Raw genomic sequence first — 27,767 nt, forward strand, 5'->3', positions numbered from 1 at the left:
TACTCATGCCTGTTGCTAGTTTGCCTTGCCTCGCTTGGAAGACTGCTCTTCGCTTTTTGTCTTCGACCCAGCCCTTCTTTTGTGGTCTGATTTTGGCCCTTGCTTTTCTGTGCCTTTGGTTTTTGCCCTGGACTTCTGTGCTTCTTGGCCTGGATCTTTTCTTCGCCCTGAAGATTGCAATTGTCTTGTGCCTGGATTCTGCCTTGTGGACTGGACTTGAAATCCTGGACTTTGCCTTCTGAGCATGCTCCTACTTTGTGGGCTTTATTTATACTGTAGGGGCTGTTTTGGGGGGCGACTGAGGTTGGCTGCCTTCAGGGTAGTGTGGTGGTGGAGCTTTATCAGTCATTAGAGGGCTGTTTGCTGGAATATTTGTTGAGAGAAATAAAGGACTCTCTAGAGCAGGGCTGTCAAACTCGTGTGATCCAGTGGACTGACTTACTTTCATCACTTCCCCTGATGGGCTGGCGTTTTTGTGTTCTTTCATCACTCATGTTAAAGTGTTGCAAAAGGACTTTGTGCTGAGGGAGGAAAAAAAACCCTTCATAATCACAGATACAAGAGAAAAACAACTTATCCAATTTATGGCCTACTATTAGACAGTCAAATTTAGATAAGGAAAAAACTGCAAAATTAATTATGTATTTTGAAAATATTTCATGGTACCCATCTCATATTATGACTTTGGAGACCTAAATCTGCAAGAATTGCCTTTTGTAAATTTTTAACATATAGCATCTTAACATCTTAATACAAAGCCACTTCTTGACTGCAGGCAAATGTCTTACCTGAAGTTTATACGATATGGATACACGGATGAGAATTAATAAGAGAAATATGGTAGTAAGTATCATGGAAACATGGTAGTATGTAACATAGAATATTTGTAAGTAACTTATTTTTATGGCATACATATCTAAAATATTTACCTTTTTCTGAGGTCCTTTAGCTTCTTCTGATCTATCAAATGCAAATGAAACATAATCCAATATTTTTTGTTACGTATTGTATGCTAAACTAATCAACAAAAATACAAATGCAAAGAGTTTTTAAAATAAATTAATATTTTAGAGATTTTATACCATAAATACTTTTAGACTCTTAAGCAATACAGAATTGAGCTTTTGATTCTGAAAACTAATCTTAGTCTGGTAACCATATTTATTAGATTTGACTTGGTGTTATTATTCCTACCCAACTTGTTCATTCATGAATATATATGAAGTAGTTTCGATATTTAAAGTAATATATTAACAAATATGGTAAATTCCTAATATAAATACAATGTCCACTAAAAACAAAAGTACACAATATATGCTGTTGCACTGCTTATAACGGTGAATATCCAGGAAATTGGCTTTCAGGCAATTAAAGAAAAGAGACTCTTTGAAACAAAATGCATATCATTCAACATTTGCAGCACCCAAAACCATTGGGACCGTGCGTTTCTATCCTGATGATAGTTTACATGACCATCCTGGCTGGGCCGGGTGGACCTGTTGAATTGGAAGGGACTTTCGAGGTCTTCTAATCCACACTCCCCTGTGCAGGCAGGAGACCCTATATAATTCTGGACAAATGGCGGTATAATCTCTTTTTAAAAGCCTCTAGGGATGAAGCACCCAAAAGTGCTGGAAGAAAGCAATTCCAGTGGTTTATTGTTCTCACTGTCAGGAAATTTCCCCTTAGTTCTAAGGAACTTAATTAGTTTCCATCCATTGCTTCTTGTGCCTTCAGCTTCTTTGGAGAATTGGTTGACCTAGTGCCGAGAGTCTATGAGGAATTGGATGGGTCAAAACAAGCCCAGGTTGCACAATGAAGTTGCTCTTTTGCTTGATTCTGATTCCAACACTGAGTTTCAATAGGGTCACACTCACCTGAAGAAGCATATGTCACAAACTGTTAAGGTCTGTGGCTGGAGTGCCTTTTGCACAGCTTCAGCTGATGCATCCATTTTTTTGTACCCCTAACAGCAGGAATACTGCCCTCATCAACTCACAGTTAGGGTACTGCACTGCACTCTACATGAAGCAGCTCTTGAAAACAATCCAAAAGCTTCAACTATGGCATATATATTTTTATTTAAAGAAAATACTAGCAGATTTTTTTTTGCTGAAGACAAGGTCTAACAATGATAATGCTTTAGATCCAGGGTGTCAAACATAAGGCCTGTGGGCCGAATTCAGCCCGCAGGACTCTCCTGGAAAATGTAAGGGACCGCCCTGCATCATTGGCCACACACCCCCACTTGGCCACACCCACCCAGTCGGCCATACCCAGTGAGTGGCATCAATCTGGCCACACCCATCCACTTGGCCATACCCACCCAGTCGACCATGCCTGCTGTTCCCCCACTCTCCCCGAGGTCAACCACAGCCCTGATGCGACCCTCAATGGAATTGAGTTTAACAACCCCGCTTTAGATTTAATGCTAGGCATTGGCAGAGATCAGTTTGGAGCAATGAGCTTGATCTGATACTTACATTTGTTTCATAGTCTTCTCTAGCTCTGGGAGTTGCTCTTTGAGTGCTGTAATTACCCTTGCATCATCCAATACAGATACATAAAATTCCTGTTAAATGATAATCACACTCTTCAAATGACATAAAAAGTCCAGTTGATTTGACAAAATCCGCATCATATCTATACTGATTTCAAATAAGGATACTTTACGTACATAATAAATAGTATTAGTTATAATAGTTTATACTCCAAGTATTTAGATAACCCTTGGTCTTCACTCTAAGAGTAATATATTTCTCTCATTACCATACTGAAAATTGTGGTCTGTTTTTGGTTGTATTTTAATTTATTTATTTTAGATTCCTTTCATCTCTTACTATCTCAACTGCTGTTTTTCCTTAAGAGAAATGTAGCATTTCAATTCAGTTTTAATTATTAAACAAAAGAAAAATACGTTATCACCAGCAGTAATAAAATAACTTTTCAAATGTTTTCCTCATTTGATGCTCAAAAGGAACATTGAGATTAGCCAGCGAGATGGCCACCTCAGTTATTATAAGAAGTAAATTCCATTATTATTACAAAGCTTAACTAATGGACTATTCCCTAAAATTATGTGGACACACATTTTTTTCATGAAAGCCTGAAATATCACCATGGGTCTTTTTGTAACATCCTTACAATAAATACTCTCAGTGCAAAGAGGTAACAGTTGTTTTAATAACGGGCCTTACCTCCAGAAACGCCACTGCTGCTTCCTCTTCTGGCAAAACATCACCATAAAAAGCAGCCCACAGGAGAACTAAACGAACAACTCGCCTTTTATTATTCAGCGCATAATCCAGTTTTTCTTGCTCTGTGCCTTGAGAAGGCTGGGCATGGTAAGTGCTAGGATGTCAAGGCAAACAGTCATTTTGCCATTCCCCATCACTATCACTCCTCTGAATTCCCTATCACTTCCTCATAACTGTGAACTTTCCGGAAATTGACTTTCTCAGCCATGAGCCAATTCCACAGCTAGCCCAGCAGGGCTTTCTAGTTCAAAATGGTATTTCACAAGTTTCCAGTTTAAAAGATTACCATGACACTTGACATGAATAGCAGGAAAAGAAAGCACAAGTGATTTCCCAATAAAACAGAATAGGTCAACAGTTTGTGTTAAACATAAACATCGTGGATTTTTCTTTGCACTGTAAAAGAAATGGAGCATGGAGCATTTCCATATACTAAGTTTGGATTTAAGGCCTTGGTCAAATTCTCAGAAAGTGAAACATCAGGGGATGGGGACAATAGCAAGGCAAAGATGGATGTAGATGTAATAAGAAAAACAGGCTAAGACAGTACACCATTTCTTTAGCTCTGTATAATTGTACCACACATTTCTGAAGTCCCATTCCAACAGTAGTAGTGCTTGTGATTTGCACCATTTGAACCGAATATAAAGTTTCTGAATGAGCAAACAGCTAGCCTCTGTTGTTCCAGCAGATCAATCCCATAGAAGATTCTTTTTTTTCCTATCACAAATGTCACCATAATGGACAGGGTACCTTAGATCCATTAGCCAGTTTAGCAAAGGAAGTACCACACTACTAAGATTAAGTTCATTGATTAATTTCCAGTCCATCCACTCAATTCCATATGCTTTTACCACAATAAATCACTCCAATCCCACTTCTTTTTCATCCTCTTTCTCCCTGTCCCTCTCTCTTTCTTCCTAAGTTGAGCCAATGCTTTATTTAAATTGTGCTTACTTTTTTTTTCTCTTTTGCATCTTACAATTTCAATTTATCTATTTTTAAAATATATTATAGACAGAATGTATTGCTGGCAGAGTTTATTTGGTGTGCTGTCCAGACAGTTTAGAGTTAATGGAATTTGGCATAGTTACTTAGGAATTGTGAGCTGTTCCCTTAAGGGAATGTTCATGGTAAATGTAGTTAAAGGTATCCTGGGAAATGTAGTCCATGTCACGTGACAACATCTGTAATCCTGATTGGCCACTATATTGACCCTTGTTGGGTTGGGGGAGGCTCCCTCACTCTAGCCTGTAACCACCATACTGTACCATGCTTCAATCATTATGGGGTTGAGATCTTTTTATCATTCTACACTACAAGACAGATATACAAAGGATTGGACATTAAGAAGAACTTAATCACAAATGTGAGTTATGAGGATACCTGATGAACCAATAAAAAAGACTTTGTTATGGATATTTTGTGGAGTTACTCTGTCTGCTTTATACCATCCAAAGAATAATAAGCAGAACAGTAGAAAGATAAAAAGGTCTCAACCCCATCATGATTGAAGCATGGTACGGTATGGTGGTTACAGGTAAGAGTGAGGGAGCCTCCCCCAACCCAACAAGGGTCAATATAGTGACCAATCAGGATTACAGATGTGGTCACGTGACATGGACTACATTTCCCAGGATACCTTTAACTACATTTACTATGATGCATTCCCTTAAAGGGGACAGATCACAATTCCAAAGTAACTATCCCAAATCCCATTAACTTTAAACTGTCTGGACAGCACATTTGGTGTCTCACTCTGTATTTCCACTCTGTATTTCCACAACAATAAAGGGATTTTGTTTGTTTGTAGTTTGTCTCAACATACCACATTTTTGTGATTTGCTTCCCGCCATCCCATGAAAGATGGCAGCATGTGAAGGTACTTAAGTTTCTGTGGGTAAGGGAAACCAGCTGTTCTTAGATATTATGTGGAGGGAACCAACAAAGGCCTGATCTAGTGGTAGTATGGTGGGACTTTAAATACTGCTGGATTTTGTGCTGCTTTCTCTCAGGGAAGTAAATCTCTTGAAGGCAGGCAAGCAGTATTCTTTTCAATTAACATATAATCCATTTTGTGCTGTCTCTTCCTTGCAGAAAACCAGCTAGTGCATCTTTACAAAGTCTCATGCCTGTCTCCACCCCGTCTTCATGAAACCTTTACTTCCATTTCATTATCTAACCATCAACCAAGCATCAGGCATAACCAAATCGAAGACTAAGTAATAGGCTTAGTCAATTGGCTGAAATTCTAAAATTCTGCTTAGTCTTGCCTTGTTAGGATACATAGGGATAGTTAGATTTGACAGTCAGACAGCTAGACAGCAACAGATATTCACAGAACAAGACTCCAAGGTGGAATGAATAGCCCAGATTATCCTCTGTAAATGACAGTTCTGTCAAGCAAGAAGACATGGGGTGAAGGCAGTTCTTAAAATAAATTGTTTTCTTTAAATCAAAACCTGAAGGCCTTTATAGTGCAGTCTCCGATATAAGTCAAGGACTCTTTAAGTTCCTCACCAGGAAATATTCTATTTTTTCTCTTCAAGATACAGCCAGGCGTACATGTAAAGGAAGTGATTTATGAAAACATTGATGAATTCCCCACACAGCCACCATTTCCTTGTAGTTAAAATAAAACCTTGGAAATGGCTACTGTAGTTTGACAGCTGGGATTTGGAGCACTTAATGTAATCTGAAAAATACCGAATCAAGATCAGAAGTTAACAAGTGGTTTCATTGTAGGAGAACCTGGAGAAGAAGTTTGAGAGTGCAGGCATTGGTCCCTATACAGCCTTTCAAAATCAAGCAACATTTTACTGACTTTCTCCTGCCTTCCCATGCCGCTTCTTCCACGCAAGCCCTGTAATTATTCAATATCCTTTTACCTGCTGATTAAGTGACTCACCACAGGCACTAGCAATTTCTTTTCCATTTTTCCATTGCTCATCTACTTATTTTTAATTCTGCTAATAATTCCTCCCATGCAAATTCTATCGTAGGAAAAGGTGGAGCCCTCCCTTTCTAAATTTCATGCTGCATATCTATCAGAATAATAGTGTTATGTATAAATAATATTCTAGAGAGGCTATAATTTCTAAGGTATTAATCAACAATGATGTTGTGACTGCATACTGATTTCATATTTGAGCTTTAAGAACTGTTACTAACTATGCAGTCTGTTCTGCCCTCTGTATAATCACTGATTTATTTTCTTTCAGATTCTTAAGCCCAACCTCAGTGTTCATTTTGGGAGAAAGGCAATGCAGAGATTCATGTAAAATGTTAATAATACAGCAGTGATAATAATACTCAGCACTTATATGCAAGTATGCAAAGCTTCACAGCTATCTGAATGCTCTGATCCTTATTAATGACTCTATAAAGACGGTCAATATTACCTGTCATTTTAATTGCAAACTCAGTTGGGGAGAACTAATGGAAATGAAGTTAAAATAGCCGATTTTTACTTTTTGGCAGAAAAAGAATTAAATTCCAGTGAAATATACTGTGTAGAGTTGGAATGCACATAAATAGGATCCTTTATTTTGCTTATTAACATTTATCAATTTTTAAAATTGCTTATTATGGTAGCAGAACAGTCCAAGCTCACTTACGATTGTATATGCTGAAATAAAAAATTGATAAAATTGATAGGTGGGAAAACAATATACCTGTATTATTTTAAATGATTTTAAAAAGTTGACTTTCCAGTAGAAAAAATTGATACACTGGAGTAGAGTTGGAGGAGAAGCAACAAATTACAATAAGATGTTGCAAAATAGTTTGAAGAATCCTTGGGTTGACAATCTACAGATAGTCCTCGATTATGGCCATTTGTTTAACAACTATTCGAAATAACAAATGAAGGCAAATAAATGTGTCCCAGGGTAATGCTGTGAGATCCTATCTGGGTCGGTCACTGGGACCAGAGGTTTAGTCTCCTGAGCTTTCAGATTCCTGCTGGACCCCATCTTCAAGGAACTTCTCTCTCACCAGAATGTGTATTGTGGTGAGAGGACACGTTCTGTCCCTCACACACTCTGGTGACAGAGTAGTTCCCTGAGGATGGGCTTCAGTATGAATCCAAAAGCTCGGAAGACTAAACCTCTGGTCCCAGTAACCGACCCAGATTGGATACCACATTCAAAAGGTAGGATGGTGCTGAAAAAAAATGACAGTCTGTTTGTGGTGTATATCACTTAAAAAAGGATATTGAGCCATCAGAGCTGGACAAAGTTGATTATTTGGCATGAACACACAATGCATTGTAACAAAATCATTCACACCGGCATCTGTGAAAATAAAATCAAGAGCAGTACCAAGATAAATCAAAACAGCACAAAAGAGCAGACATATTTTGCAGTATTGCGGTCTATTCCATAGACCAGGGATATCAAACTCACGTCATTATGGTGATGTCATGTGATATATTGGGACTTTTCCATCCCCTTCACTAAACCAGGCATGGGCATGGCCAGAGCGTGACGCATCCAGCCCATGGGCCGGGAGTTTGATAGCCCTGCCAGAGACAGAAGTGCTTTCATCGCACTTTATAAAGTTTTTTTATCAAGCACGTTCTACATTCAAGGTTTGACTAAACAAAGCAGCAGATTTTAATTATCAATTTCTATTGACATTACATGAAAGCATCTGAATTGCATGACCTTCAGTACCCATCCATTAAAGCGTATAAAAGCATATATGTTACTTGAAGCAATTAAAAAAAAATGAAAGCTACTATTGAAATCCTGTTTTCCATGAATAAGGAATATGTCACTCAGAACAGAATGAGGCTTCATTCCATGCAGTAGATTTTGCAGTAAATAAATTAATTTTCAAAGCAAGACAAAAATTTGAAATGTGCCGTTGCTCACAGTAGCATCACTTCCTTGGGGATCTTAGCCTTCTCTTTATGTTTTCAGAACAAATTTCTAATCCTTTTGATGATTCAGAATTTGCAAATGTGATAGGATTGCAAACGTGTGTACAGTGCCAGAATAACAAGTCTGATTATCGCAGGTTGGAACCCAACGTCCTGCAAAATTTTTATTTACTGACATGAGTAAAGGAACAAATTATGAAGATTTAAGCCATGAAAAGGTATTTAATTATCATAATTTTCACAGATTACAACATGTAAGGTAGAACTGGGTAACTATGTAACTTACTTTCTTAAATTTAATTTTAATAGGGGATTACAATGCTTTCTAGAGAAAACCAGAGCCTTAGTTTTTGAATAATTAATGTTAAGAAATTCCCTAGAAATGCATGGTTCTAAGTCCGCTAGGCAGCTGCAAAGGTCCACTTGATTACACATAAAGTGGCTGTTTATGTGAAAAATCTGCATACAAGAGAATTAAAATGAGGAAGGACAAGTATTGGGTGAAATTTGTGGGTTGAAAAGGCCACAATCATTGAATATTTAAAGGGCAAAAATGCAGCCCTGTTTGACTCCTTTGAGGTGGGAATGGTTAGATTCCTATTATAATTGCCTTTAACCAGCATTGTAGTATTCTGATGCCACAACATAATCATCTTGAGAAGACAACAATGAATGGACATTGCAGCTAATTTCCTCCATACTCTGTCCACAGATAATTGAGCTGAAAGCCCCCTTTCAATCAATAAAGGCTACATAATGGACATCTTTGGTAAGGCTAGAATTTTGTTCAGACAAAGTATTTGGAATTTGGATCTACCAAAACACACACAAACACAGATACAGAGATGAGAAATCTTAGGGCCTCCCAATCAAGAAATTACAATCTTTCTTCTGCAAGAACTCTCTTAGACAACCACTCTAAAAGTTGCACATTTTCTAGCAATAGCTATGGTTTGCAAAAGCAGCTGATACTCTTTTCTCACCATTAATTGCTTGAGAAATGATTTTTCTGTATTTCAAATTTTGTACTCATGTTTCTTGGTCTGGGACTGTAAATAAGAACTAATAAATCAGAGTATTTTCACTGGGTGTGTCTTCCAGCAAATAAATGGCGGTGACATTTACAGTTTTTGTTCTGATTTACTAACTTGGATGAAATCCTGTACAAGTGATATTCTGACATCCGAAGCAATTTACAAGACAAGATATTTTAATTAATGCTAAAGATATAGAGTATATACTTCTATAATCATGAATAGAAAGGCTCTTGGATGAAGTTCATATATTTTAACTCAAAGTATTAAAATTATGTCAGATGACCCAATTAAACTTTCCAAAAGCATTTAATAATCTATTAGACAAGATCATTAAGCAAATGGGCAGGCAGGTTATGTAAGTCTCTGGTTAGATTACTAAGAAACCAGAGAATATCAACAAATCTTTTAGAACCATTATCAAGGTCATTTTCTATTTTTCTTTTGCTTTATGTTTTTTTAAATCTTACCCTGATTTTTACTATAGACATATTTTTAAATAACATAGTTATATAGTGTATCTTATGAATATGAATAATTGCTAAACTGAATGTGGCAGGCACAAATTGTATATAGTACACAGTGGTAGGAGGATGTGGGATAATTGAATAAATAGGCTAACCTTAGGAAGTAGTAATACAGTCTAATGCTGAGACTGAATTGTTACATGTTTCAACCAAAGAATTAAACTTTGAGTTTTAGATACTAATTTTATTTAAAAATAATTATTGTACGATTAAAATATTCTCTTTGAATACAATTGACTCAAATAAAAAGGCTATGAGATCTTATGCATTCTCATAAATAGCAATATACAGGTAGTCCTCAACTTACACTAGTTTGTTTGGTGAAAGTTCAAAGTTACAACACCACTCAAAAATGTGACTTATAATCATTTTTCACAGTTATGATCTTTATAGCATCCCTAAGACTATGTGATCAAAATTCAGGTGCTTGGCAACAGGTTCATATTTATGACCGTTGCTGTGTCCCAGGGTCATATGATCACTTTTTGTGGCCTTCTGACAAGTAAAGTCAATAGGGAAGACAGAGTCATTTAACAACCAGGATACTAATTTATCAATTGCAGGGATTCACTTAACAACTGAGGCAAGAAAGATCATAAAATGGGGGCAAAACTCACTTATCAAATGTCTCAGCAACAGAAATGTTGGGCTCAGTTGTGGTCGTAAGTCAAGGACTACCTGTATCTTATAGAATGTATGCTATGTCAGGATTCCTGCAATTGCCCTTATTAAGTCATGAGTTGACAGGCTAAATCCTTAAACAAAGCACTGTTCCCTTTATTGTAATGCATTTTTTTTAGATTGCTTTCCTTTCTTAAGTTACATTATTACAAAAGGAGGAATTGTTTTAACTTATTGGATGTTTGTGTCCTTACATAAGAAAGAAACCTTATGATTTTAATTTCAAACAATTTTCTCATAAGTGAAATATCACTCTGACTTGGGGGGGAGGTGAGGGAGGGAACAAAGACTATTACAAATAATTTCAAAAATAGTCTATTGGAAAGTTCTTAAAAATGTAAAATAAAGCCCAAACATATCAAAAAGACATCTGAAACTTTTTATCAAATAATTCCAAGCACTCCCATTGCCCAGCTTTTATAGAACAAGTATAAATACAACGATTACATACAGTATGGATATCAAATTTAGTCAAAGGTCTATACAGAACTTGAATAAAGTGAATTCCACTAAATTGGAAGTTAAGAAATAAATGTAAGAACTTCATTTAAGAACTTAGGTATGCAGGACTGAAGATTTTATTTCTTAGATAAAGTTACAAATAAGAGTTTTATTAAACTGGCCTACCCATTCCTTCATTTAGCGTTGATTCTAGTCGCATCGTTTCTAGAAAGTGTTCTAAAATTTTTTCTGGAGTTCCCGACATTACAATATATCTGAGCAAGAAAAAAAAAAGAAACAAATTTGTCTCTGCACCACCCAAAAGGATAATGTCCTTGGAACTTTTTATAAACGTAGTAATTGACATGATCACTGCAGTACAATAATGTTAAAAAGCCAGAACAAAAGCAATTGAAAGTCACATGCTGAAAAAAGACTTAGCCTGATATTTTCACATATAGGGTGAACTCACTAGATAGGTGATGTCAAGTGCTGGGGAAATTAGGAGATTCAGACAATTCAAATGATCTATTGCAAGAGTATACTCTCTGCAAGAATCAGCCCAACTAGCAGTCAAGGGAAATGAGTGGGAGATAAGAAAGCATTCAAGGTGGTCTGGACTTAGATCGCTTGTGGGCACACAGGGACTTGTGACTTATGATGTGTTTGACCCCTCTCTTGGGCTCAGTCTGGTCATCTCCTACAGGTGATATTCCATAGGACAAACTTCAAACTTGGCAAGTTTACGACTTGTGGACTCCAACTCCCAGAAGCTAATATGACTGGAGGAGGAATTCTGGGAGTTGAAGTCCACAAGTCTTAAAGCTGTCAAAGACCCCTGGCATAGGTGAAGAAGGGGGACCAGCTCTACCAAGGACACATTTTACCCAGGAGCCGCTTCTTGCACTACTGCATTGCTTAATTTTATTAGCTCTTTTTCAGATACACCACAAATATATTCAGAGATAAAAAGGAAATGAATCCAGATTGTTACAAAAGAGGTAAAGTGAAAGGGAGGAAAAAAACTGAGCTGTCACAATTTCAATGTCATGCTGAAGAAGGTAAGATTGATGAGATACAACAAATAAGCATCTGTCATCAGAAATTTCTAAAAAGAAGTATATTAACAACACTACACTAGGCAATGTAACTCATGGGTCAATTGTGATATGAAACACTAATTCTTCTAAGCATATTAAATTCAACACTTTTTATTCAGGAGTGAATGCTCAAGGGCAGCTACTTACAGAGTGTGCTGCAGTGGGTTCAAAAGAGAACTGGCTAAGGTGTGTAAAGATTAAATTCAAGTGTTACTTAGGCTAAGAAGGAATACAGCATCCATTTTCTGTGAACATAACATACTCTATGACAAGTTGATTCCAATCTGAAGACCTATATACAATATTTTACAGACAGAGACACACACACAGTTCAACACCCATGAGATTGGAATGCTATTAAGCTTTAATCAAAATATGAATATCAGTAACCATGGACAACACATCATAAATTACCAAATGAAAGCATGAGATTATAAATTCTATCTATATCAGTAAAGATAATTTTAAAATCATGTTGTATGAGAAGATTAAACAACTTTTGCAGTAAAACTGTGTAATAGCCTTGCAGTAGTTGGCATGTAGAAAGCTGATTTAACTACTTTGAAGAAATATATGGTTTCGCGTGTATTGCAAATTGAAAAAAGAATTCAACTTTTCAGATGGTTTCATTATGGAATTATTTTCCAAAATTGCTGAGATGTATATATCTGCCTCGAATTCAAATATCTTCTGTCTGATTACTGTCTCGTTTGCAATTCTTCCTCTTGTTCCTTAAGATTGTTCTTACAGTTGAATTTAGCTTTGTTCAGTTTCAGTTTTTTTTATTATCACTTAAATTTCATCATCGGTTATGGTTAAGGACTTCTTTTTGTTAATCTATAAATTTTATAAGGAATGCTTTATTCTGATATTCTCCCATTTCTTCCAGATTAGATTCTGTTAGACACATAATCTGGAATAATATTTAAGAAATTGCTCCATCAACTGTTTCCTTATAGAAGTATGTTTATTTCCACTCCAATCCTATTATTTCATAACTGATAGATCAGCAGTTTACCTAATTTACTGCCCTTTTAATAGTATTTATGTTTAATTAAATTCAACATTATAAGTCTTGCTTATTTCAATAAACCTAATTAGTTTCATATTGGGTTTTATCTTTTTTCCAAATTCAAAACTGTTTATGTCTTGATTCTAGTTGTTTCAGATTACTCAATCATATATCCTTCTGATTTTGCAAGGTTTTCTTTCTGTTTGATGCCAGAGAAATAAAACAAACCTCTCAGAAATCTTGCAGACAAAGAGATAAAGGCTAAATTGATTGGGCAAAAGCTTTTTAGTTCCTGATAATACTACAGTTTAATATCCTCTTGTAATAATAAAATTTATTGAATCTCTACCTTTTTGATCGATAACTTCCTCTATTTAGTTTTACAATTATTGGATTATGAGCTGTATAACTAGAAGCTGTGGCTTGGATAACAGTGAATAAGAAATCCAGCACATGTCTATGAGCTTTAGGAACTGAAGAGTACGAAGTTTTCACTCTCTGTGTAGGATGTTTGTGTCTCCATGCATCCAAGAGAAAAAAATAACATAATAGACTGAGATTTGTAGGGAGAGTTCATGATATTTCTTTTGGTAAAATAGTTTTATTGATATGTGGGGGAAACCTCATACATATCTCCAAGGATTATGTCCTTTTAAGATTTCAAGGAGAAATTGAAAAAATATTTCACAAAGTTTTATTTATCATTCAGAGCTTAAATAGGGAAGGCGTTATTTTTCCAGATTCCGTGTAAAAATGTAATATTATTTTATATGTGTTCATTTCAATTTTAATATTAATATTAATTAATATTTAAATGTAATATTGAAATTGTAAAATGTAGTGTTTCTGTAGGAGATGATCAAGCTAAGCCTGATGGAGGGGTCAAATGCATCATCAGTTTGGAGTACCTATGCTCCCTTAAGAAATCTAAATCTAGACCCCTTGTACTCCCTTGACTCTTATCCTGTGCCAATTTGCCTTGATCATCAGTAGATCAGATTCTTCTGTATATGTAGCATGAAATAAATTCACAGTGCTTTTGAACCCTATCCCGACTCTTGATTTCTTGTGCCTGATAGTTCCATAATACCGTGTTTCTCATATAATAAGGCCGGGTCTTATTTTTGAGCCCTGAAAAAATGGCTAGGCCATCTTTTCAGGGGTGACCCTTTGCATCTTTGGGCGGGCGGGCAGCGACGGCTTGGATGTTGACCTCGGTGTTGGTGGGGCACTTCGTATCGGGGTCAACGCAGGCAGCACCATATCCAGGTATGCAACAAAAGTATTTCCTAACAGCAAGCCCCCCCACCATTCCCCCCCATTTTGCATGTTTTAATATAGGCCTTAATTTGCGGGGAGGGGCTTAATTTCATTTCATGCCTATAAAACATGGGATTTCCTATTGGGGGAGGCCATATTGTTGGACAAACAGGGTATTATGGATCTTCTTCATCTTTGATTTAATTTTCTAAAATCCACTGTAAAACTACAGGGGTAGCTACTTCATAGACAGCTACTTCCTTATTTCCTATCTAACCAAGGCCATATCTGTTGACTGAGATTTTTTACATTCCAATAGGTTTAAGTTGTCATTTTTAATGAGTTTCTCTGGAAGACATATAATAACTGTTTCGCCTTTTTAACTTAGAAAATGTTTTTTTTCTGTTTTTAACTTTGAAAAATTGTTTTTTTTTCTTTTACATGGATTATCCAGCCCATTAATAATGGTTGAGAACATTTTAATTTGATGCATAATAACAATGTTTAAGTTAAGTTATGAACAGGTACCTGCTACTTGATTCAGTTTTTGTTCTTCTATTCGAAGTCTTTATTTCCCTGCTCTATTACAGATAAGGACTGAAACATTCTATTAGCATCAAAATTAGCATTAATAGGGTCCAAATATTTCCTAGCATCCCAAATGACCACCAGATAAAATGGAGGAGCCCATCTGTATTTGATCTTTTTATCCTGAAAAATAGTTGTAAAAATCTCAAGATTTCTCATCCTCCTAAATATATCTAAAAGTACATCTAGTAAAATCCCTCCCCCACCAGTTTTACAGTAGTTTCATTTCATTTTGTTTCAGTATTGTGTCTTTAGTTGTTATGAAACTTTTTCAAGTATATCTCATGGCAATTTTCCCTTCCATGTTTCTCAAGATTTTATTCTGAAGATTTCTTGAATTTCATCCAGATGCAGATGTCTTTAAGTCTTAAATAGGTTTTCCATTTCTCTTTATATACCTTCTCTACTCAAATATTCAAGTATACCTCAGAACTTTGTTATTTTAATGCAGTTCTGTTTCTGCTAGTTCTAATTTAATTTAATTCTTGTTCAGTTCTGTTTGATGAAACCTCTGAACTGAAAAAAGTTCCAGATGTCACATTTGCCATTCTTTTGTCTTGATGTCTATGGAGATTCTCAGTCATCCAGGTCATGATTGTCTCAAAGGTATTTGTCCAATTGCCTTTAAAAAAAGCACCTTTGAGTAGATTCTTTTATCTCCTTATTCTGATGCTGCACTTGTTAATTTGTTAAATCTGTCATTAACGTCAGCCTTCACACTCATTATGTCTCTTGACTTCAACGTTGCTTCCATATCTTGTTGTCTTTACTGAATAATTTAGAATGATGATATTCCATTGTACACAACTCACCCATTAGAAATAATTGAAACTGAGGAAAACAAACAGAAGAATCAGCTGGGCTACTTCCAGTTTGGTTTCTCCTCTATTCCTGCTAAATTTTGCTTATTTTGCTTTCAGAATTTCTATTAATTAAACTTAATCATGGCAAATTATAACATTAAGACTAAGATATCAAATAAAAGAAAATTCAATAATCACTAACAACAAGATATATAAATGACCATTAAGATCTAACGGAGGGCATTACATAAGTGAATAACATATGCATGTAAAGCTGTAACTCATATTAAACACTGAAGCCTTCTATTAGAAATTCATTTTCTTGGTTCTATAGAGAAATAGCATAGGAGCTAATGGGGAGATATCCCACTTTCATATTTTGTCCTGGGATCTAGAGAAGAGTTTTAAGTGTGAAATCTCAGTCAAAAAGACCAGAAAGGGAAAAAAAACAACATATTGAAAGATATCCTATCTTAAGAACCCTATCTGATATGGCAAGGAAAATGAAGGAGATGGGCAGGGTGAGCCTGAGGGAGTGGTCAAATGCATCATTAGTCTCAAGCTACTTCATGTCCACGAGAGATCTGAGTCCAGCCCACATCGAGTCCCACTGACTCTTGTCTACCACCAATTTGCTTTGACTGTTAGTAGTTCAGATTGTTGTAGAGAGCATGAGCTTCCAATAAACCTTTATATTCATTTTAAACTACCTAGGCTTCCTGCACTTGACAGGAAACTAGGCAGGAGAAAAACTGAACTACAGGAAAAATGAAGCCACAGCTGAATGGTGTCACACTTATAATCTAAGTCATAATGAAAAGAATGTAGGACACAGAGCAAGGGAGAGGATCAATACAAGTTTGTGGCCCAAGCAGAAGTAGCAATATATAATAACAAACAATATTAATGACCTAACAATTTGGAAAGAGATAAGGACATATAAAATAATATTAGAAATGAAAATCCAGTAAGTAAAATCTTTATAATAACTTTTCTTGTGGTTTGTGATTTTATTTTAAAACAAAAGTTGCAATGTTTGATGCGTATTCACACTGAGAACTGCATAGAATGGTTGTGGGAAATTAAGGGTCTTAACTAGCATGCTTGGGCAATGATAAATCATGCTTTCTATACAGCAAGGGAACAGATGATTATTCTTTTGAAATGTGGCACAACTCATTCCTTCATAGAGAGAGGGCATGATGTAAATTGAGTAAAATCATTTGGAATTATTAAACTTAATGTGATATTGATAATCATGAATGAGAACATACTTGTGCTGCAGAGGCTGTGCGTTTCCTTGATTAAAAGGCCTGTTTCCTGCTGGGACCTTCTCTAACACCAGGACATCTTGGTCATGTTCCTTCAATCTTACTGTGTTTGCTTCAACATCCTGAAAAGGGATTTGAACTGTCAATATGGTAGGTACTAAATGTCAAAAGGGTAGCTTGGATCCTAATACTAACACTCTATAGAGGCAGATCCAGCAGAGATTTTACAGGAAGAAGAAAGGGAAGAAGCAACATTCACCCATTCCCCTTCAGCTCTCTCCACCATTTTATTATGAGCTGATAGTTTGGAGTTGGTCGGTCCCTAAATTAAAATAAATAAAATAAAAGGATGAATAAATTAATACATTCCCTCCATTTTCAGATTCTGATACTGGAATAGAGCTGGAAAAATCCTATGCCTGAAGCATTCCTGATAACCATTTCAGTTTCTCTTGGCCTGTAAGAAGTAACACCTCAGCAGGTTGCAGCCTCTAGCTGACCTGGCTGATTTCTGAAACTAACCAGGAGTAAATAGTTCCATGAGGATTCATTTGGGGATTCCAGAACTGTTAGTTAAGCTGGTAAATTGAAAAACCATTCTGGGGAAGAAAATAGAAACCTATTGCCCCAAAAACCTGTGTAGCCGAAGTTCACATAAACTTAAGGCTAAGTTTATGTTTTATGATAATCGTAATACAGGTAGTCCTCAACTAACAAACACAATTGAGCCCAAATTTTCTGTTGTTAAGCTAGGCAGCTGTTAAGTGAATTTTTCTCCATTTTAGGACTTTCCTACCACAGTTGTTAAGTGAAGCACTGCAGTTAGTAAACGGTTGTTCAATGAATCTAGCTTCCCCGTTGACTTTGCTTGTCAGAAGGTCGCAAAAGATGACCTCATGACCCCGGGACATTACAACTGTCATAAATATGAGTCAGTTGCCAAGCATCTAAATTTTGATTATGTGACCATGGGGATGCTGTGAAAGATGTTCATAAGTCACTTTTTTCAATGCCGTTGTATGTTTGAACACTCACTAAATGAGCTGTTGTATGTCGAGGACTATCTGTAGTAATTTGGTCTCATGATCAATTCACTCATGATAAAACATAAACATGATGTCATCGCAACATTCAGTAGAGCTTCTCACTCAGAGAGATGACACCAAAAACATCTAGACCACATAGTTTCTGCAACTCTTAAATAAATGCAAGAAACCTCAACATGCAAAGACTTGGGAGAAATGATATTTAATATATTTACCATTCAAAAGCAATCCCTTATTCAGGATAAATGAATCAAGGTTGTTTTTCTGCACACTCACCCGGAGTATCCTATTAAAGTCTTCCTTATCTACTCTCAAGAAGTGGCAGTTCTCTTCCCGTAAAACAATGGAAGCTGCTCTGGGAGCATCGTTCACTAATGCTAACTTGCCAAAATCATCACCTTCGTGTAGAGTACACACCACACCCTAAAAAAGACAACAGAAATCGCAACGAAAATATATTCACAGGGGAAAATGCCATAATTTTCATCTTATTCTACTGACACTTCATATACACACAGTGGATTTCAAATAGTATGACAAATGCATCTGGCAGAAAATTAACAGCCAATATACTGGTGGGGAACAAAGCATGGCAACTGGTCATTATGAATACTGGGGGGGAAAGGGCAAAAAAAATGGAGTTAGTCTGCTGAAACTGGGTTCAGAAATGGACAGACATCTTGCTCCATAAATGAAGCCAAGTTTGCCTTTTGACTCTCTTTGTAAAGTTTGGCTCTCTGTCCTTATCCTCAAGCTTGAGTAGAAACTCAAAGCCCAATTGACCAATTACGCTTTTCAGAAAATATATTTTACTTTCAGTTCTTCTGACCCATTTAAAAAGACTTTCAATCAGAATGGTCTATAATTACAGGCAATAGAGTACAATTGTAGGATGTGATGACAAAATATTTTATTTTTCTAAATGGAAATAGAATATTATCTCCATTGAACATATGAAATAAAGGGCCATACATAATCTGATACTCATTATTTTAACTGGGGATGCCAGAAGGTGATTCAAATATGTGCATGTGTTTCACCAATTCAAGTAAAGTTTCTCAGGGGCCATTTATGGAACAGGCTATGAGAGACTGGGTGAGCAGGGTCTTACTTGTGCAAAAAACATCACGGGTATTGTGGAAGAGAGAGAAAATGCAAACCCAGGCTTGGTTTTTATACCACATTAGATATTGGTTAATCTATTTCTGTTTATATATAGATTAAATGGCAATTTTCAGTAAAAATTTAGAAACTCCCTTTTTTTTTCTTGAATCAGGATCTATAAAGACATCATAGGTTGCACCCAATCGTAGTGAAGCCATGTGACACTAGAAATTCATTTTAGAACACAATTTTCATTGGCTTCCTCATATCCACTATAGTCTTGCAAGATTTACAAGAACAATATAGGAAATTGGGGGAAGAATTGGTGAAAACCCCGTGAATTGTTTTGTACAAGCCAAATTGTTTTTTCATTAGTGCCACCAATGGACTAAGCCTATTGCTTCCACAACAGAAAGGAGACAGCTCCTAGGGAAAACACATGGATACACACGTGTATGAAATAAAATAATATTAAGAAATTGTACAGGACAATACCTTTCCATAAATTACTACATTGACTGAACCCTTCAGAATAATATACCAAGAGGTCCCCTCTTCTCCCTGATTAAATACTGCGAAAGAAAGAAAAAGTAGTTAAGCAAAACAACTTTTAATTGCCCAAGTTCTTGCAAATTCTACATTAAAAACTATTGGATTATTGACATTCCTGTGACTAGATGCACCTGAAGCAAAAGTGCCAATCTGTACCTCATTGTTCCTCCAGGAAAGATGTAGGGTACCTACGATCAGTCATGCTATTTTGTTATTGGTAGTAAATCTACAGCTACCTTTTTTCACTCATTAGCAAAAATGTAATGGAACAAAATCAAATAACTGACAACCTTCTTGGCTCTTTATAACATCCAGAATCAGCTGGCTTGAAGCAATGATTTCTTTCTGCACTGGCCTGGCTTTGGCCTTTTTAATGCAACTATCTTGCAAAAGACAACCATTTCATTTAAAAATTTAGACTCAAAAGTCCAGTGTGTACTTGTGAAAAGAAGCTTCTGGTGTTGCTTTTAACAATTACAGTAGAACTAAAATCCCATCTAAAGCTCAACTTAATAAGTAGCAAAATGAGATTGCAGAATTCTGAGACGGAACGCAGACAAATCTATCTGACTATGAGTAAAATCGCATTTTACTGTTTTACACATGGCAAAATTTCATTGCAAGAAAACCAGCAGTGTTTCTTTAGCAACATTATAACTGTAGCACTATAGCAATTAGCTTTTTTTTTTGCCTTATAAGAATTATTATTCTTATCTATTAACAGTTGTCAGAGCTAATTTTGTCTGGTTTTCTTCTTCATGATTCAAGCCCTACCCAAAGGCTCAGAAATCTGAATATCTAATTATGCATGATGTGCCCAGCAGTGCTGTTGTTTGTAGCTGAACTGATGTGTTCCAAATTTAGGCAATCTGAATTCTAAGTGCTTGTGCAATGGCACTTAAGGCTCAAATAAACGATTGGTACCCCTTTGACTTCTCCTTCCGTGTTTTTGCAATCTCTATTTGTAAATCACAGTGTTTTGCAATCTTTTCCAATTCCTCGCCTTCCATGTTACTATTTCTTGGAATGACTACAACAATAAATCAAACGTGGCCCTTTGAAATGGTGTGTCTGGTGGTCACTGAGAAAGTCAGAATTTCAGATCCCATTAAAGTTTTGCTTTGTTGTTTTCAACTATTTTATCTGTGATTTTACATTTCTACTAATTGTGTTTTTACAATGAACCTGTACTTTTTCGTCCTTCCCAATGTAATATGGGATGAAGACGGGCGGTTCTTAAATATGAAATAAATAAAAAATATGTTTGATCATGCCTTTCAATGGTAAGCTGTCTATGGAATTTAATTACATGGTCAACAGTCTCATTTTCATTTCAGGATAATTTACATTCTCTAGCCAAAATGGTTTTTTTTTTTTTTTTGCCTTGATGGCTTTGTATGTAGCACATGTTCTACGAGGAAGCACAAAGAATCCCTTCTGTATATTCCTTCTGCCATATTCTGACAACGTCACCACTGTCATCAATATTAATCGATCTTGGTTTCACATGATAATCAATTCAACTGACTCTGGATTCCCTAATTATATTCTGCTACAACAAATGTATTTCATTTAATTATCTATCAAATTTATTTGAGATATCATTGGAGCTTAAGGCCAAATAGGTAGAATTACAAAATACATAAAATTATGAAAATTAGATATTACACTCCAATCCCCTTAGGGCTAATCATTGCCCAGACTAAAATCCAAGTTTCAGATTCTCCAATTTCCTCCTAATAGAAATAGCCCAGTACATTTTGAGCTTTTACATTCTTGGACTTTTCAAATTGCACAGAAAATACAATTTTCTCAATTGCAGATAAGCCTAAAACTACCATTAAAAAAAGCTTTACTTACAAACTGTCCCTGCTTTGGGATGTGATTCAAATACCAGAACACCTGCTAATTCTCGTTTTACCTTGAAGAAATACACACAAGCATTACATATAAATGGTTGATATCTTTGAATTGTATGGCTGTCTGTAAACTCAAATGGGGAAGGGAGTGGGAAGGGAGGAAGCACCAAAATATTTCAAAAGATGTTAGGCAAAAATCTCATGTCTCCTGAAATCAGCAAAAGAGAGTCCTCAAGACGTAAATTCATGATGTAAAGCTCCTCTCACAGACAAGGCTAGAATTGCATGTCAAGGAAATACATTCATTCATATAATCCATAATATGTACTACTGTATTCACATGCTAGACAATCTTTCTTTATTGTTCAGAGGTTATGGCAGCCATACCATAGTTGACAAGTTGATAAGCTTTGAGCAGGTGGGTGAGAGAGAACAAAATCTATATCCAGTTATATTTCAAATAATTCATGTTCTTTTACAATGCTGCCTCCTAAGAAGATAAGTCTTGAGCTATCCTATCTCAATCTTCCTGAAGAAAGCTGTATGTTTTACATTCTCTGCATTCCTGCTATCTTGTCTAATGTTTCCCACAAGTCAGACTTGAGTATCCTTGCTACCAACAGGACTCTGACACTTCACTATATTTATTGTGGACTGAAAGAGAAAATTATACAGAACACACAAGAGTCTGAAAAAATCCCAGATAGACTAATGTTTGATTGTAGTAATCGATGGCAATGCATTGGTACCATCATATATTCGAACAGAAGACATAATCTCCTGCATTAATGAATAATATAAGGGCATAAAATATATTCACATTCAATGAGTATTACGAATGTCTGTGTTCTCATAGTCTTCTCTCCCATATGAGAAAAAGCAGTGGATAGGTTGAACCATTTAATTGTTTCTTCCCTGTCCAAAACAGCCATGGAATATCTGCATGTATTGGCCAATAATACTGGGAAGAACAAGATGTATCTTGCTTTAGGGAAGGAGGTTCCCTTCTGGAAGGTATTCTCTATAAGCAGAACTGCTGAGTCTCAGTAGCAATCTTAACAATTAAATCCATCTGAAAAAAGAGCCTTCAACAGCCTGGGATTGGATCAGAGAAAGATCAAGCCTGCAGCTTTAATGGTTATTATTCCACCCCTCACAAGAGATGTTGATAAAATAAACAATAACCCTTTCCAAATCTTCATCTCTATTCATCTGTATGGAGCTTACACTTTTATGGCCATCTTAAAGAAGCAGAAGGCAGAGGAAAGTTTGGGATGTTACTATATGCAACCCATATTTATAAATAGCTAGTCACTAATCAGCCTTAGGCTGCCTGCCTGCCTGCCTATCTTAAGTTAATAAAATATTTTTAAAACTCACTGTTGTTGAAAGATGAGATAAAGCTTTAATGTGCAAAAGTTCTTCATAAATAATTTCGAGATCATCCACAGTTCTCTGGCCAGGTCTATTATAAAAGATAAATACACAGCCATTGTGTTACATTACAAATGGTTTGATTTTCAATCATATTGTTGGTTCAAGAAATTGTATAAATGAACTCAACTCAAAGTGCTACCATAGACAATATTCTGCAATCTACTGTAGTACCAACAGGGAGGGGGCTTGGGCCCCCCATGCCCAGCTTCAAACAATTTTTTAAAACTTGTTTTTCTCTAGGCTTTGGGACAGGATGTTTCTGATTACCCCCTTTTAATTGGGCCCAAGTATGTTGAATGTTGTTCCCTCAGTTGACTGTTCCTTTTAACTTTGTGAGGCTGCACAGAGTCCTTTTGGAGCTCGGCTGCCTAGAAATTTCATAAATAAATACATAAAGTCTGCAATTGTGATTATTCAGGGGTTCACAGCACTCCTGATTTCTGTACTTGCCTCACGCCGATGCTGCTTCATTTACTATTAGGACTGAAACACAGTCATATGGTGAACAGTAAAAACTGGTACAAACAGTGTAGAACATGTGGTTTCCCTCCTTTGTTCTTCTATGCAGTTTCCCATCCTTTTACCTAGATCTGAGAGTCCCCTTTTCAAAGTAAATTTCAGGAGTTCATGGAAACAATTCCAACTGCAAAAAACTAAATGGATTCCACTTAGTATTTATCTATTTGTACATTTAACCTCCAGAATACAGTAAAATCAGGTCAATGTGTTTTGCTACCATTTATTTTCTATAGAGATTTTATGTCATCTATCATGAATAATTGTTTTTAATTAAACTGAATTTATTTGAAATTCATTAATTTATTTCAGTGTATGGAACTGATCAATTATACTTCATCGGATTGGGTACCTACCTTAACAATAAGTAAAATATTATTTTCATGAGCCAATAGTAGCGGACTGAGCATATATCAGACCCGAGTCAACTAGGAAAGAATACTTCCCCTTATCACTGAAGTTGTTTACATAATGTTCACCCAGTTGTTGTTTATGAGTGTTCACTCATAAAATAGTCTTACATCTTCCAATTTGAAAGAGATGCAGGACTCCATCCTATGGATGTAGGAAAATAATGTCTTTTCTAGAGAGAAAAAAATCTAGGAAAATGTTGGAGATCTTTCAGACTAGTATAAACCAGACCCAAACTTGCTTCATGTCCATATCCAAATCAGATCATCCAGGTCTAGTAACCTGCTAAGATAGAAAAGATATCCAAGGAATGCCAAGACTGTATGTTAAACTAGAAATTTGAAAAAAAAAAAAATCTGAGAAGGCGGGGACAAACGTCTTCCAGGAAACTGCATAGCCATGGTAACAAAATCACTAGGAAGAGAGCAAAGGTCACAGGAGACTAAAGATGTTCATCTGTTAAATTAAATTCCAATTCAATCCAGTAATAAGCTTTTCTTCTGTGCAGTCACAAAATAAATTTGTGAAAACTACTTTGCCCTCCAAACCACAAATTCTGTTCAGAGCTAAAAAGAGCTGATTATGCACAATACACACACAACATACACAAGTGAGACATATCTCACTTGATGGTGTGACATTCAGCGATATATTTGGGAGGAACAATCCCTTAGACATGAAGCCATTTGGATAATTCTGAGCTACTCATTTCAGTTTTTGCTGGGAAACGTCCAACCAGGCAGGAAGGAAGAATCAAGTAGGGAATTAGCCTTGAATCGTTGTACAGCTATAAGAGATCCAGAATTGATACCTGCCCCCTCCAAGCTCACTGGAATCTTATCTATCTTTCCCAAGGAAAGGCTATTAGTCCTGGGGAAATTCCTGTATTATAGGCAGAATACATACTAAAGTAGTAAGCTTGAATTCTGCACATGGGGATCTGGTTGCTTGCCCTGACAATCTTAGGAAGAAGGCCATGGCCAAACCATTTCTGAAAAATGTTGCCAAGAAAACAGTACAGACCTATGTATGCAATCACTAGGAATCAGGGTTGATTCAAAGGATGTAACACGCCCATACACAGTCAGGCTTCACACCAGGCACAGCTTACAAATATGGCGACACTGTGTTTCAGAACATGGTTCTCTGAGCTGAGCAGCTTTTCCTGGACGCAGAATTTAAAAAGTTTCTTCCTTCATATGCTGCTTGGCAGAGATTTATTTATTTGAGAATCACAGGTGCTAATGTATGGAGAAAGTAGGGCTGCCCTCTAAAATTCAGGAGTTACTTGTTCCATGTCCTCTGTCTCTTCACACAGTTCTCTTGAAGTAGACATGTTGCCATTCATAAAATGAATACTCTCTCCCCCAAATAATCTAAATCAGATCCATAATTCCTACATAAGTGTGCGCCAATGGGAAGGGGAGGTGAAAGCATGATGTCAAGATATTATCATGCAAAGGCCATGAGTTATGTATTTGCATCAGGCTTTGGGATGTAAGTATGAAATGTCAACATATGTGTGATGACATCACTATGCGTGTATTGTTATTTTGGCACACTGTGTTTTGGCATCAATGCCACTGCTCAGAATGACTAGTCATAATTGAAGAACAAACAAACCACTACAAATACTGTGACATTCTAGTTTGCCTCTTAGAAAATCAAATGGGTAGCAAGCAAGATAGGAACCATCATCATACAACAACTGCCTATTTCAATAACACGTCTAACATGTTCCAGTAAACCAATGTTTTTGCTAAACAGCTAAATCAAATTCATATTAAAAAATTTTAAAAATCCATTTTGGTTGTCACTTTTGAATCGCACGGTAATTTTTAAAATAGAAGTCACATCGTTCGAACAGTTTTTCAGTGCATGAAACGGATTTGTATTTCTTAATACATGCATCATTAGAACCAGGCAGCTTTGTTTGTAGCACTTTCTTTAAAAAAAAAAAAGCTAATTTGAGATTTAGAGCAATGTATGTTTTTTAATAAAAAGGAGGGGGCACCCCCTACCAAGAGCAACCAGAGTCTGCCAATTTTCTCTTTGCCTTTTTATTCTATTTTTTTTAACACTACAGACATTCTTTCATCATTTGACAGTTAAAATGTTGCAGTGTAATAAATAAAGAAATTTTAAAGTTCCCTGTCAAAACAAGTGACACATTTTGCAAGTGTGTTTCAAACTCAAAACAATAGAAAGCACCTTTTAAAGCAGCAGTGCCATGATACAATCAAATGCTCAAAGTAATCTTTTCAGCATTTTTTAAAAAAATAAAGAAAAAATACATTATTTCTTTCTTGATAATTATATGGATTTTGCAACCTCTTGAAGAATTGGAAGTCAAAGGCAGCAGCTGTGGTAATTTACAAGCAGAAGATATTTTTCAAATCAACCCAGAGCCAATATGCTACACTTCCTGTGAACTTTAATAATAGGATCATGATAATAAATATGTATCTGGACTATTCCACAGACTGAAAATCACTGCTAACTTGGTGGAAAACTTTTTGCACCTGGAAAGTTAATATTCAATGAAGATTAGCCTAGACTCTTTCTGCCTAAAAATAATTTTTCACCCAGAGAATACTTTGTACAGCAGAAATTTCCATCATATAGTAATAGGGCATGTTAAAAAGATACAGTGTAATTATAAGTTCTTGGCAACCAAGCCCATGAATATACCTGATTTAGTTTAGGTCTTTTGCAAAGCAAAACCAAAGCAAACATATCTGAGTTATCATTTCAATCAGTTTTTTTTGCATTGTTTCTTAGAGCTAAGTACCAAAACTCCACATGCCCTGCCAAGCATACATACGGGTGAAAGGTTTAAATCAAAGTCTCAAAAACAATAATCTATTAACCATCTTACGGCTTCCTAAGAATCATCCTCATATGAGCATCGGGTCCAATCTGAGCGAGCAGGAGGATGGTGTCTTGTAGCTCTTCGTCACATTCCTTCTTTTCTTCCTCAGTTGGTATCACTGGGGCATCTTCATGCTCATCGTCCAAAAATCGATAAAATAAATATTTGTCCTGGAAGTACTGCTCTTGGTCCACTGAAAGCAGCAAAAGGATATAAAAGATTGATGGTAGAAGGCTTTATTATCTTCAACACCATTAAATGATACAGACCTGCAGTTCTCAGCAGGCAAGGCAGGGCTCTTTATGGAAGTCCAGCCAGTTGCCAGAAGACTGCTGGACTTCTCATAGATCTCTGCCAACAATGGCTCGCCTGTGCCAGAAGAGAATGTCAATGCTGGTGATTCAATACATTAACTGACAACATGCTCATTACTTTGTGTTGGATGTCAGTCATGAAAATCTATGACTCTGCCTCGTATCTGACTCCACTACATCTCCACTTACGTGAGCTTTAAATATCTCTCTTCTACAGCAAGATTTTTCGGGAATGACTAGATTACTGACATGCTATTTGGATGAAAGATCTGTTTGGATTAGTTTAATCTCAAATTATAAATTCAGTATCCACACCAACCAAATTTCTATTAAAAGTTTTCACGTTTCAACTTCGCTGGAAGTTTTAGGGAAGCCGCTTTTGCAATCTAGCACTGTTTCACCCAAAGGTCCTTTTTCAAGAGGCAACTGGACTTCCTTTTTTTTCTCTGAAGACATTTCGCTTCTCATCCAAGAAGCTTCTTCAGCTCTGACTGGATCTACTAGTATTGTTCAGTACTTGTTTAAAAAAATCCAATTTGGGTGTCTGAAGGCTCTCTAAGAATATGATCTGATGTAGAAGTGGCTCTGTGGTGGAACCACCAAGTGAAGAGGAGGAGACAATGTTAGAGGCAGTAAAAAGGCATTCCAACTTAGAGTCCAGTTGGAGGGGAAAACATCTTAGATCTGACTATTGGTCCCTCTTTAATGTGCTTATCCTCTATTGACAATAATTCTCCTAGGAACAGACTGTATCTCTGAACACTGGAATAATTAGATCTCTCAAGCATCATAATTTA

The 27,767-nt window shown here is 36.2% G+C and overlaps 1 protein-coding gene and 1 long non-coding RNA gene across 3 annotated transcripts in view; one reads left to right on the forward strand and one right to left on the reverse strand.

Annotated features, from left to right (window-relative positions):
- Nucleotides 1–27,767, reverse strand: part of RAPGEF4 (Rap guanine nucleotide exchange factor 4) — a 164,278-nt gene that overhangs the window by 23,503 nt on the left and 113,008 nt on the right. For both annotated transcript variants that reach the window (XM_087919936.1, XM_087919937.1), the window contains 12 exons: nucleotides 26,663–26,849; nucleotides 22,801–22,885; nucleotides 21,422–21,482; nucleotides 19,505–19,581; nucleotides 18,182–18,328; nucleotides 16,863–16,981; nucleotides 11,012–11,100; nucleotides 7,474–7,552; nucleotides 3,198–3,348; nucleotides 2,484–2,572; nucleotides 930–960; nucleotides 443–521 (listed from right to left, as the gene is read on the reverse strand). In XM_087919936.1, the coding sequence (XP_087776062.1) occupies nucleotides 443–521; nucleotides 930–960; nucleotides 2,484–2,572; nucleotides 3,198–3,348; nucleotides 7,474–7,552; nucleotides 11,012–11,100; nucleotides 16,863–16,981; nucleotides 18,182–18,328; nucleotides 19,505–19,581; nucleotides 21,422–21,482; nucleotides 22,801–22,885; nucleotides 26,663–26,849 (1,194 nt within the window). The remainder of the gene's footprint in view (nucleotides 1–442; nucleotides 522–929; nucleotides 961–2,483; nucleotides 2,573–3,197; nucleotides 3,349–7,473; nucleotides 7,553–11,011; nucleotides 11,101–16,862; nucleotides 16,982–18,181; nucleotides 18,329–19,504; nucleotides 19,582–21,421; nucleotides 21,483–22,800; nucleotides 22,886–26,662; nucleotides 26,850–27,767) is intronic.
- On the forward strand, nucleotides 517–9,193 carry LOC148127969 (uncharacterized). Its single transcript, XR_015740755.1, has 3 exons — nucleotides 517–843; nucleotides 8,280–8,360; nucleotides 8,855–9,193. It is a non-coding gene; the product is annotated as an uncharacterized LOC148127969 (long non-coding RNA).

Source organism: Pseudonaja textilis, chromosome 1 (genome assembly GCF_049901715.1).
Source record: "Pseudonaja textilis isolate UNSWEBS1 chromosome 1, rPseTex1.2, whole genome shotgun sequence".
Classification (NCBI taxonomy): Eukaryota; Metazoa; Chordata; class Lepidosauria; order Squamata; family Elapidae; genus Pseudonaja; species Pseudonaja textilis.